Source organism: Mytilus trossulus, chromosome 10 (genome assembly GCF_036588685.1).
Source record: "Mytilus trossulus isolate FHL-02 chromosome 10, PNRI_Mtr1.1.1.hap1, whole genome shotgun sequence".
NCBI lineage: Eukaryota > Metazoa > Mollusca > Bivalvia > Mytilida > Mytilidae > Mytilus > Mytilus trossulus.
The window spans coordinates 73,654,909-73,668,551 of record NC_086382.1 but is presented as its reverse complement, the minus strand read 5'-3'; the positions used below and the strand labels follow the sequence as shown (position 1 = coordinate 73,668,551).

The 13,643-nt window shown below is 31.0% G+C and overlaps 2 protein-coding genes across 3 annotated transcripts in view; one reads left to right on the top strand and one right to left on the bottom strand.

Moving 5' to 3' along the window:
• LOC134688533 (zinc finger protein 23-like) overlaps positions 1-13,643 on the top strand; it is a 31,209-nt gene that overhangs the window by 6,220 nt on the left and 11,346 nt on the right. The window lies entirely within an intron of this gene.
• Positions 457-13,626, bottom strand: LOC134688531 (uncharacterized). Its single transcript, XM_063549316.1, has 9 exons — positions 13,444-13,626; positions 8,360-8,666; positions 7,714-7,871; positions 7,413-7,537; positions 6,864-6,966; positions 5,501-5,593; positions 4,557-4,688; positions 3,566-3,782; positions 457-1,951 (listed from the first exon to the last, which is right to left on the bottom strand). The coding sequence occupies exons 1-9, from the start codon at positions 13,624-13,626 to the stop codon at positions 1,479-1,481; spliced, it is 1,791 nt and encodes a 596-aa protein (XP_063405386.1). The 3' UTR covers positions 457-1,478.

The window sequence follows — 13,643 nt, the reverse complement described above, 5'->3', positions numbered from 1 at the left end:
TAGATAATAATTGCTAGTACTAATTGTTGTTATTGTCTCAACTAACACTCGAATCATGGTTAAAATTACTGGACAGAGCAAAAATTGCATATGGTTTCTGTGCTAGATCTACACTCACTTTAATTGATAAAGGTATCTGTTATAGTAGCCAACTAGTACAGTGAAACCTGGGTATACACAATGGGGGGGGCCACATAAAATTGTGGGATTAAACTGGGTGTTTGAAAACTCAGGGTTTTTTTCTACAAGGATAGGCATATGATCAATGTGTTGGTTTCAGCAGAATGTTGGAATATTCAGGATAAGGCAGGTTACACAGTATTTACATCATCATTTCAATTGTCAAACTACTTGTAACTGCTAGCAACTTTAATTGCAATAAAACAAACACAAAGAGTTAAACGTTATTAATATAGTAATTTATTGCTATGATTCTAAATCAGTAACTGACACTGATAAGAAACAAATATATTTTAATTTTACACATATACATGATATACAAAGCATAACAATAAAGATACATTTTTTTCTGCAAAACACAAAGTTCCTGGATAACCATAATGCAATTAAGAACATTAGAAATTTGAAGATGGCTCCAATGTGGTCTTATTGAACTGACAGCTTTTTTGGTTTAATGATCGAGTTACATAAAATCCCATCTAAAAAGACCTTGATTCTTTTATTAAAAATAAATTTGTAAAATTTGAAAAAAAGTGATCTGCCAACCTGAAGCAATATTTAAACATAACCTTGGGACCTAGAACCCTAGTTTATTTCATCCCACCTCATTTTGTTTTCTTCCAAATCAAAACTACTTTAAATATTTAAATATATTAAGAAAAAAATAGACACAAATGAACTGTAGGACTGACTGACGGTCTAGTGACAGATACAAATCCTCTAACAATTGACCAATATCAGGATATAAAATTTCTGTTGGTGCAGTGGTAGAGGTATCATTTAAAAACCATCTAATTTTTATATTTAACATCAACAAAAAATGTTCCATACCTTCGTCTTCAAATGTAGCAGTTTGTGCATATATATGAGGCAAATTTTATTTTTTTTGAAAGGAAATACATGTATAATACTCTGAAGGATGTTCCTTACTCTCTTTTTTAAAGACTGTTTTACATTGATACTATTTATATACATGATATATAAAGTAACCTAACAGTAAAAAAAAATGAAGGTCCATGTGTTTGTTTTCTAGATGTAAGCCATTGAAATTTGGGCAGGAAATAATTCCTCTCGACTTTTCAAACATTTTACATTGGAATCCTTTTTCTTTCAAAAGTAATGAAAAAATAAAAAGGATTTTATAGCATTTTCAGATATGGCTTGTCAAAATATATGTACTGATACCATGAAAGAAAAGTAGGGGTCAGTGGGAAAATCTGTTAGTGACACTACATGAACAAAACCAGAGGATTCTGAATATCTCTCAAAAAAGCAAAATTCACTATATACTTTTATATTCAAAACAAGTCTTGGGATTGGTTACATGGTGGCTGCGTTTCCAAATTACTCTCAGTGATAGAACTTATAGAAGTGTCAGTATCCTGAAGTTCTGAAATGTCAAGAGATTCAGGAAGACCAGAATCATCTACTCTGAAACTATCATTACATGTACTACAATTTAAATTATCATTATCATTTTCAATTTCATAGCAAATATCCTCTGCAGTGTGCTCATTTTCACTTAAATTCTTTAAGTCTATTTTTATTTTCATTTCATTTTTAATCAATTCTTGTAAACATTTTTGATTTAATTTGTTTGTTACAGCTTTCACCGACTCCAGATTCGAAATATCTATATTTCCAATTTTTATGTTGAACTTGATAACTGGTTGGAAATCCTTTGGGCCTACTTCTATGTCCCCGCTGTCCACTGCTTTCTTGCAATACTCGATGAATATGTGCGGTATATGTGCACCAGGCATTTCAAGTTCTGAAAAGATTAAAAAAAATCCAAATTATTATTACATTAATTTCTTTGTTTGTAGCTAAATATATTAATATATAAACTTATAGAAAGAGTATATAATTTGACATATAGGCTATTTTATGCATGACTAAATCAAATATGCAATAAAAAATAGATCTTCATGTGTTACTTTTTGAGAAATATGAGGTAGAAATTTTATATATTTGCTCAAAATTCTGAATTGTGGATATATACCTTTTCCATCCGACAGAAATAGATAACTTTTTTGTTTAAATAAAAGAAAAAAACAATATTTTTTTTATTAAATTATTTCAAAATTTTGTTTTATCATATGCCCTTATAATCCAGTCAAACTAAGATTTAACCTCAAACTAATTGAAGCAGAAAATGTTTTAGTTCTAATCTATAGCATTATGCCCTTTATATACACAGAAAAAAGTCCCATAAAATCTAACTTGAGGAAAACACAAAATCAACATTTTTAATTTAAACATTGGAAGGAGAGATAACTCTTGCAAAAATGATTCTTTTTTTTTGTCAGTTATTTTATGTTTTTCTTGAAATTTATGTAAAGTATGATACTTTGATGGGGTTATAAGTTTGTATTTGACTAAATTATATAATCATCTGCTCATGAAATGTACTAAACCGAAATGTGTTATGGGTAGTTTTATTTTTTCTTGCATTTTTCATTTAAGAAATTGTAAATTTGAAGCTTTGTAACGATTTCGAAAAAATAATGTGAAAATTTGGTATTATTTACATCTGTATATTATATTTTTTCAGCAACTTACTTATCTAAAGAAACTTTAAACCACAAAAAGAGGAATACATGCTTAATAACTTTTATTAAATTTGAGATTCTTTACCTTGACATGTTGAAAAATTCAAAAAATGGTCAACTAATGAATTACATGAATTATGAAATCTAGATTATAGCTTGATAAATATATGAAAACACCTTTAGAGTTGTTTGCTATACTCTAAAGACCGCTAAAAAATCAAGAATCAATACATTCTGATGAATAGAAGCGGTAAAGTTATAATTTTGTATCAATTTTTATTGAAATTTCTGCCTTTTTTGCAAGAGTTATCTCCCTTTTCAATGCAAATCTCCATAGGAATTTTAAATAGTGATTTTTTTTAGTTTTTCTCCAGTTACATTTTATGGGACTTTTTTCTGTGTATATTTGGGGTATAATGCTAAAGACTAAAACTTAAAAATCTTCTGTTGTAATTACTTTCGGGTTGGGGTCAAATTTATGCTAGATTGACTGGACTATTAAACTAGTTTTAAGTATCAGTCCTTGAAATTGGCTTTAAACTAGTTTTCAGTAGCAGTCCCTTTTAACAGATTTTGTCATTTTATACTTCCCATCTTCTGGACTATCTATTTCACTATTTCTGACATAATGACAGTGGGAAGGGTTGAGCATTAAACATTGCTCATTATTAATGTGTTTATATTAATTCAGGAGCATATATTTAAGAGTTTGTCATTGATGGTTGTTTTTCATACATTAATTTATAGTCACTTGTTTTGTTTTTTTAAAAGGGTGGAACAATTAAATATAGTTTTTTGGACAAAAGATTTCTAGAATTACATGGTGTCCATACCTAAATACTTTTCTATTCCGCTTATACCATCTGGGTACAGCCTTTTGCATATATCAAGGTCATTGATACCAGCTATCATCATAAAGCACTGTTGCAGTTTGTTTCTTTTTTTGGCATTTTTAACCTCCACTGCCCCTTTTTGTAATCCATGGTTATAACTGTGGGTTAGAAATGAAGTCCTGTTTGCATCAGTAATGCCTTGCAGCTCTCTAAACAACTGAAAGAAAATTTAAAACATATTTATAAATAGATGAATGGATCTAAAATTTTAAGAAATGAATTCTTCTTTTTGTAATTTTATTTGGGTGTAAAAGTATTGACTCAGAAATGCTTTCAGCAATTCTTTTGAAACTTTGGTGAATTGTTTTTATCTAATATGAGGCAGGCATTACCTGAATATGGGGACGAAGTCTGTATGAATTATTTTTTTGTAACTTAAATATTTGTTAAAACAAAGAAACGGAAATCCCGTAATGTTTCCGATTTTAATTCTGTTGTTAGGGATTTTAGTTGTGACGTTATTTAACTATGACGTCATATGCAATGTAAACAAAGAAACGCTATCTTTATGTAACGTTTTTTTCATATCAAAGAATTATTAAAAATGAAATTGGTATTGCATTCCTTCCAATTTTATACTACCGGTAGACTGATAAATATATATTTTCCTTAAAGGTTCATACAATACAAGACCGGAAAAAGGAAGTACAGTTTAGATTTCTGCGCAGGTCCAGGATTTCAAACATGACATAAAAAAAATTGAACGATTTTGAGTTCATTAGTACAAAGAAAAATTAGGGAAATTTTTCCCGATTTTTTTTTATTGAATTTTCTACAGCTCCCTTTTGATTTTCATAAATTTCTAATATAACATTGACAAGTGATTGAATTTTATTCCTTGAAAATGTGACAGGCGTATCATGCACCCACAGCACAGCTGTTTATTAAGATATAGTATAAAAAGAAAATATTGCAAGAAAGTTTTACTTACAGTCTGTGGTATGCTCTTCATTGAACCTGACTTCTGTGCAAATTGGGTGAATATTTTTTGGACCATTTTCAAGTTTTCTTCAGAATATTTCAAAATACTGCATATTGTGCCAACACTTTCCTTGGGCACATCCTGAAATTAATTTTAAAAGGATATTGTACATGTACTTGCAACTTAAGAATTAAATTTCAGGTTGATGTAAAATATGTTCTTACAAGTTGTATATTCATGTAAACAATAGGTTGAATATGGTTTGGAATTGTACTGTCTGTTTATGCTGTTTTAGGTGATTTCATATATAATTCTCTCTTTTTTGTTAGATGTAAAATGGTAATCTAAAAAAAAAACAGATTGGAATAAAATACCAATAATTAAAATGTAGTACCTAAACAATAATTTGTTGATGTAAGACGACTGGTATAAGCTTGATTTTTAAAGTTTCAAATTCAGATGCATCAACAATAGTTTACAAATAATTTTAAATCAAATTATACTTTAGAGGCATTTAGAATTCTTAAAAATACATCAATATGGAGAATTAAAATTAGTTTAAACATATTTATTGATAGTGGATTTGGAAACAAGTTTTGCAACTTATATTAATCCCTTTCCACTTTGTTGGTGCGAGTTCTGCCTTGTAGCGGCATTAGCCTTCTCTTTTTCGAAATCAACAAGGGTGTCTTTAACGTGCAAGAGATATGGCTCTCTCTTAACACGGGTCAGCCATTTATCGTCCCCTTCTGACGGGTTATCATTGTTTTCTCAAGAACATACTCGCAAATGGTGTCGAGGGAGAGCCGAAAATTGAGTTCATGAAATTTTCATCCCTAACGGGAATCGAACCAGGAACCTTTGTGTTAGTAGTCCGATGCACTAACCACTACACCACGGCTCTCTCTTAAATTAAAATTGAACATCTATAATAATCAGTAAAGTATACAAACCCTCATCTCAACATCTCTCAGCATCTGTGTAACCTGTGTTGACACACTCTCCGGACTCCTTAGTTTAAATTTAAGAGCTTGATTTACACAGTCCTAAAATATTTATAAAAAGATTAAAAATTGTTATCACAGAGATATTTCTTGTTTTTTTTTGTAATTTGGATTATGCAAATGTTGAAATTAAAACAGCAATACTTTTACATTGGGTAAAAATTCAAAGTCAATGAAACATAACTGAGGTACATGGCTAAACAATATCCATGTAAAAGGGATGTGTCAATGTCAAAACAACTGCATACCAAATATCATTGACTTATAATAAGTAGTTCCCTTAAAAAAAAACCACAACCATTAACTTGTAAACTTTGTAAAAGTTTCAAAATCATTGAACCATGAAGAGAGGGTGGGCTACATAATATCCATGGAAGCTATACTTGCAAATGCCAATAAGTATTAAATACCAAATATCATTGACTTTTATGACATAGCCAGTTCATGATAAACTGATATAATCACAAATTATACATGTAAACTAAGCAAAAGTTTCAAAGTCGAAAGACCATGACTGTTTTTATGTGAATTTATATGCCAAATATTATATATATAAACCACAATAAGCCTAAATTTGTGTATGTGAGTTTTGCAAAAATATTTAGTGGGATGTTTTGTATGTACTAGAAAAAAGAAAAGTGAAATAAAATAAAATAAATAAAAAACCAAAGGGTGTATGTAAATTTTGACTGCTTTCACACAGTGCTAGCCTACCGTAGTTGCAGGACTTTAGAGTGCTAGTACACTGGAACACTTATCCGCAGGAAGACAGTGCCCCACGCTAATTAAAACTGGATTGGCGCAAACCAGATCTTGCGAAGTACCATTTTTAAAGTTTTAGATTTGACTTGCCGCTTAATGACATGAAAAATTTATATAATGACCAAAAGTAGAAACAAAAATAATTTGGGGTGCCGCGAATTTGGAGAAAAAACAAAATTTATACTGGGCTAATTGGGAAATTTTTTATTTTTACTTGTAGCAAGAAACCAAGTTCGGTGACACCATGTTTTCTTTTTATTTTCTTAAAGCATATTATAAAACCTTTCTTCTCAAAATTAATTTCAAAATTCTCTCATAGAATTTTTTTTATGCACACTAATGTGTTTTTTCCAAATTTTGGCAATTTTCAACGACCCATAGCTTGAAAATAGTATGGTGACCAATACTTTTTATTAAATTTTTGAAAAGAGCATAATAAAATCTTCATTTTGGCAAATTATGAAAAAAATTCTGTCTCAAAAAATATATACTTGTGATCTACTTTAAAGAAAACAATTCATAAATCATTCTTCTCTTTTGTCAGACATACCTGGAATGTTGGTTTTAGAGCTTGCTGTGAACCATTGTGTAAATTTCCCAACTGCAAGGCTTGCTCTTCTTTAAGTCCACAATAGAGTCGTATGTGGACATTCCTTCAAAAAAAGTGCCAACACCATTTTTTTATTAAATATAATACAAATGATAATGATACATTGCAATAAGAGAAACAAATATACAATTGTTATAAAAAAAATTGTCTCAAGAAAAGAAGTATGCATACAGCATTGCAACCTAGCTTATATTAATTGGCTAAAAATAGCCTATAATATATACAAATTTTCATCATCTTGTAAATACTGGTTCAAAACTGTATTGTATGCCCTTAATTGAGTAAGGCTTCTATCTTAATTTACTCTTTTGTTTATTTTGATTACTTAAGCTATGAATATGTGCTGATTTTCGTGCAAAAAAATGAATAGATGTGCATGCATTTATTAGAAGTCAATTCAATAACATTCTTTTGGCAAATGAATCATAAGAGACTACTCAATGTGCATGTATTAATGGTCATACAATATCATTTTTTTTAAATTGTTACCTTAAATCATTTAATGTAGCTTCTTTAGCTATTTCTTGTAAAGCACTTCTGAGATGGTTTCCCCCAATGGTCCACAAGGTATAGCTTGATATACTTTCACACTTGAATTCCTGTACTTCTTTCACCTGAATTGAGATTAAATTTTTAAATAGCATAAACAAATTTCACAAATTGACATACTTTGATATGGAAATTCTTTAAAAAACACAAAAAAAACCACTTATTACTGGTTATTATTGTCACAATCCTTTGTTTATCTTATTTGAAAGAGCATTTAAAATTTATTAAGTATAAACTTTACCTGACATGGATCAACCAAAACAGGCAAAATAGTTGAAATCAGATGTGGTTGCTGTAGAATTTTGTCTTTTATTATCTGTACCCATTCGTTATTGACTCTCCTTGCCATGTACTCCTTGGGTGGTTCTGTCAGTGTAAGCACATTGACTTCAAACTGACCTGTATAAATAAATTGATCCGTGATTTTCAAAACACAAATTAGTATGACCACTTTAGAAATTTCGTTTGTCCAATACAATTTTTGTTATTTACCTTCATCAGGAATGCTCAAAGTCGAATATTTCAAGAACAGAAAAAAAGCAGTTGTTTATTGGATAAACAACATGGTAGAAAATTTAGGTTGTTTGTTAAAATAATCAACTTGCAAATTTTTTAGGATTTCAATTTGGTTACAATACGTAGCAAACTTTTCCAAAAATATTTATTCTTTGTGTGTAACCTTGTCAGCAACTTAAAATGGACCCCAATAATATCAGGGCCAAATTAGCAATAAAACTTCAAACTTTTATTGTGTTAATCTAATGGTATTTATTTCATATAAATCAGTTGTGTAGTTATTTGGTTAAATTGTGATAGGAATTTTATGGAGTGGGAACTCACTTTTGTCCACTGACAGTATACAAAATATAATTAAAATTATTCTATACCTATGAAATGTTCTTTAAACATGACAGGATTTAAATTTCCCATGTCATATTCAACATTGCTAATATCCAGGTCCACTGGTATTTGTTCTCTCTTCTTCTTCTTGTTGCTGTTGTCCTTATCCGAACTGCCATTTGATCTTTTTCTCTTATATAGGGTCACCCAAGGACATATTTGCATGACATTTGTTATTAAATCTGCCACACAAATATAAGTTCCATCCAAGGTTTTTTCACTATTGAAAGGGCTAGTTGTTTTAAAAGTGATAACTGGTAGGTTTCTCCCTACTTTGGCATTTTCAAATTTTATCTGAAGGAAAAAGAAAAATAAATAAATACAATTAATACTTTTGTTGTAATGAAGTTTGAAAATGAGACCAAAAAGAAACCAGATGCCCAGCAGGACGCAGCTTTATACAACCACAGAGGTTAAACCCTGAACGGTTGGGCAAGTATAGAGACTACATTCAAGCTGGATTCAGCTCTAAATTTGGATTGTGATTGTGACACAACATAGGTTTCTGACACAGAATGAATGTGGTCTAATGAACTTAATTTTTTTTGGCCTTTGAGCAATTCACTATGCTGTTTATGGTTAATCCTCTCAAAACGATGTTTGAGGAAATTTTCTTTTTATTTAAGAAATCGGGCCCCTTATTCCTAAACTGTTGGGACCAAAACCCCCAAAAGCAATACAAACCTTCTTTCTATGGTCATAAACCTTGTGTTTAAATTTGATAGATTTCTATTTACCTATACTAAAGTTATGGTACGAAAACCAAGAAAAATGCTTATTTTGGCCCCTTATTCCTAAACTGTTGAACCTCAACTCCCAAAATCAATCCCAACCTTCCTTTGTGGTCATAAACCTTGTGTTTGAATTTCATTGATTTCTATTTACTTATACTAAAGTTGTTGTGCGAAAACCAAGAATAATGCTTATTTGGGCCCTTTTTGGGTCCATTTTTCCTAACCTGTTGAGACCAAAACTCCCAAAATCAATCCCAACCTTCCTTTTGTGGTCGGTAACCTTGTGTCAAAATTTCATAGATTTCTATTTAATTATACTTAAGTTATAGTCACTGTGCTTAAACGTCCGTGGGTAACGTAAGTTACCCACAGCCCAAGATGGCGGACTCTAAACTCATTGAGATGATAGTTGATACGAAATCTACTTTTTGGAACGTTTTTCATGATTTATGTTTATATTGATAGGACTATTGAATAAAGAAATCACTTACCATCACAACAAATGTGTTAATTTTGATTTCACTTAATCGCAAGGCCATCTTTTAAAAAATCCATAAGAAGTCAAAAATAATCAGACTGTCCGTAACTTTATTTTCGGATGTGGGTAACTTTTATTTAAAAATTGTAAGATTAATAATTTCAACAGTTTAAGGACAATAAACACTATCATACCTCTTAATTATTACATAGATTTGTACAATAACGATATGCTTCAAAATAAACTAGAGAAAAAAGACCACAGCTATAAAAAAGCAAACCAGAGTGTCACGGATTTTCCGTTAATTTTTTTTTAAATTATTACCGTAAACGGGATCTGACGGTACGGCGAAATTATTCTTTCATTCTTTTAGCTTTTTAGATTGTTCACTGATGACTCCATAATAATTTTGTCTTTGTAGCCGAGGAAAAACATTGATATCCTTTGCTTTAAATAATTTCTGAATTGTTAGCCAAACAAGTTTGGTCTCTTCACTATATCTAGTGTAATGTGTTGTTGACTGTGAAAATGCCAATATCTAAAGAGTAGATGGAAGGCTTTATTGTTGAACAGATGTCAGTTTATTATAGCAATAAAGGTAGATTTAAAATCTTCTAAAAGTTTCATTGACCTCAGGAATTCAATAAGCTCGGGTATCAAATCATACATATCTTCTTTAGAGGTTTGGAGGATTCATCTATGTATTTCTGCTAAGGATTGCCATTTGAATTTGATTTTCATATGTTCACTTTAAGTGAATGGTTTTAAAGACTCTTTGAAAGTTACGGACATTATGGTAAAGTTACGGACATCACTATCGGTAGAAGGAAAAAAGTTACGGACAAGTTGTTTTCAAGTTACGGACATCATAATTGTTTTGGAAAATCGTGCTGTAATCGTTTGTGTTCTAGTATGTAACCACGTTTTACATTGCAGAGCTTCCCTAAAAGATTGATATAACTGTTTAATTACTGAACATTTCTTTTGTATTCATGGTATTGTAATTATATAGAAGTAAACTTCCTTATCGAAGCCAGGCGGCTCCATCTTTAGCTGTGGGTAACTTAAACGCCGTTTAAGCACAGTGATAGTGCGATAACAAATGTCTTCGGACGACGACGACGCCAATGTGAAACCAATAGCAAGGTCGTATAAAAATATAAACAAACAGTAAAATAGATTCGGCATATTCGGATTTTTTATGAAATCAAACAAAGTTTAATTTTTGCCCCTATTCACTGTGCTTAAACGGCCGTGGGTAACTAAAACTAACTCCATTTTGCTAAAACTGAGAAATCAAAATCTGAATTAACCCTTAAGAATACTGCAAACATGAAAGCAAAAACCATACTATATGACTTCAGAAACTTGTCTTACTGTCCTTCCGACAACAATACAAGTAGACAAGATTTGTTGGTGGCCATCAATGAACAGATCAAGGTGTAGTGACAATGAAACGTCAACAGAATTTGACCAGACATGTTAACGGCCGCAACGTCAACTGCGAATTGTCGAGTACCATAGAGTATAGATTCATGCCATAAATGTTTCCCATCAACTGAATTGCCAAAAGAATCGAATGAAGGAAAACTTTTAAGCTCTCAAGTGCCAACCTTATAATTGCCAAAACCAATCAGTAATGGGTTAAACAAATGCAAAATCAGAAGGTGTAAAACAGAACCAAATACATGTTAGACAGAATTTGTTGACCTTTCTGACAATCATTTTGGCGTTTGTAACAGCTGGCAGTCATCGCTTTTGACGGTGACACATTCATTCAAAAATAACACCAAAATAATCAAGTGTTGCGTTTCTAAAGTCAATCAGTATAGATGTCTTTGGACGATGCTGACGACGACGACAACGTGATACAAATATATGTCATGGGAAATAGGAAAGATGCAACCTTATAGATTTTTTTCACGAACTATTTATAACTATTTATACTGACAAAACGAACATTGCAAAATCAGAAACTGAATTAAAGTGTTAACATATTTTACTACTAAAGTATTGTTTTTCATTCACTCTAGAATAATGTCGCTTACTAAAATGTCGGAAAGTTTTTGTTTCTATTTTTCCGATCTCGACATCGGATGTTTTCATTTGCTTTCATGACTATAATATATATGGTTTATGCGGGTAGCGAAAATTAATGAGATTTCACACTTACAACACTATGCATTTGTTTTTTAAAAAGCGCAAATGGTTTATGATTTGTAGCGCAAGTGTCCAAATAAAAATGTCCCGTGCCGCATTTGTATGAGGAGTATAAAAAAATATTGACTTCAAATTTCACGAAATTAACAACTTCTAACTTTTTATAAAAGAAAGAAGATGTGGTATGATTGCCAATGAGACAACTATTCACATAAGACCAAATGACACAAATATTAACAATTATAGGTCACCGTACGGCCTACAACAATGAGCAAAGCCCATACCGCATATAGTCAGCTATAAAAGGCAACGATAAGACAATGTAAAACAATTCAAGCGAGCAAACTAATGGCCTTATTTATGTAAAAAAATTAACGAAAAACAAATATGTAACACATAAACAAACGACAACCACTGAATTACAGGCTCCTGACTTGGGACAGGCACAAACATAAATAGTGTGGCGGGGCTAAACATGTTAGTGGCATCCCAACCCTCTTATGTTTATTATAAAATATATTATAAAGTTTTTTTTAAAAATCACACAAGATTAATTCATTTGTAACCGCGGGTGTTACGAATATTCAATTTGCTCAATAAGAAGGACTGCACGTTTTTTTCAAACAAGAATTCTGATGTTTTCCTTCGTATTTAAAAACATCTGTGGAGAGGTAGGAGGGGTCGTGGGAAATTCCGTATGTAAAAACATGACATCCCGAGGTCCCGAATTTAAATAAATTTAAAATTCGACATTGAAATTCCAAAAAAGAATTCCTCGGTCCCGGTGTCCCGATAAAGGTCCAATTCCCCCCTCATCATCTGATTTTTGAAATTTGCATACATTTAAACCAAGGAGAAGTCGTGTGGTTGCCAATTAGAAAACAATGTCACGTTACAAAATCTCATTTGGACCGGTCACTTTTCTTTTCAAATACAGTATAAACGTAAAAAGCTGTTATTGAAATCCAGGGATAGTAACACTTATCATATTAGAGGTTTTCTTAAGGATTTGCTAACAAAAACGATTTTAATATAAAATGCTAAGTTCTCATCACTTGCTCACACGGCGACATATACTGAAAAATCGAGGAGCAAGTCATGATAAATTATTTTGATAAGATTGTAAAATATTTCAATAATTTTTACCTCCGACCAAAACTGCTTTTCAAGGCCTTTTTTTTATCAAATTGCAAGTAAAACAACAATATAGTTTTCCATTTATTCATTTGCATTTGCTAAAGTGATGTATAAAAGACACGAAGAAGTACGATTTTAAATAGTGTCGCTCACTAAAAACTTGTCGTAGTGACCTCTCAGTTTTATTTCACAATAACATAAATTTCCGTAGCACAAAAGCATCATAATTTAAAAAAGTTTTATGTAAACATTGTTTCTTAATTTTTTATTGTTATGTAAATGGAAGTAAGCTACGGTTTTTCAACTGAGTTTATCCAAACTTATACTTGTCATACTTCAAGATACACAAATATTTTTTTTCAAAATGAAAAGGTGAAGTAAAAAAAAAGAGGTAAAAATTTACGGAAACAGCAAGTCCATGATCCATAACAAAAAAAATTCAAGAATCAATTGCTTACAATATCTCAAATCAGCATGGAATAATGTCATCATTTCACTGATATATATATATATATATAACAATTGTAGGATATAAAATATCAAGCTTCTAGATATATCTTACCCATATTTCCTTAGAAGATCTACCATGGCCTATTTGTTCCACAACTAGGGCTTCTCCGTTGTCATCAACAGCTTTCTTTTCCTTAATACAAAGATAGAGTTTGCTGTTTTCCACAGTTAGATTCCAAGTTGGTGAATTTTGCGATGTGCTCTCCATTTTGAAAGTATCCGTATGACGTTTCATGGGGCGAATCAGTTTGA

Excerpts from the sequence above, each read along its gene's own strand:
- LOC134688531 (XM_063549316.1), bottom strand. The coding sequence starts at position 13,626 with ATGAAACGTCATACGGATACTTTCAAAATGGAGAGCACATCGCAAAAT. Across the intron at positions 7,538-7,713 it reads TTTTGGTTGATCCATGTCAG|GTGAAAGAAGTACAGGAATT; the intron begins GTAAAGTTTATA and ends ATCTCAATTCAG. Across the intron at positions 3,783-4,556 it reads TGAAGAGCATACCACAGACT|TTGTTTAGAGAGCTGCAAGG; the intron begins GTAAGTAAAACT and ends ATTTTCTTTCAG.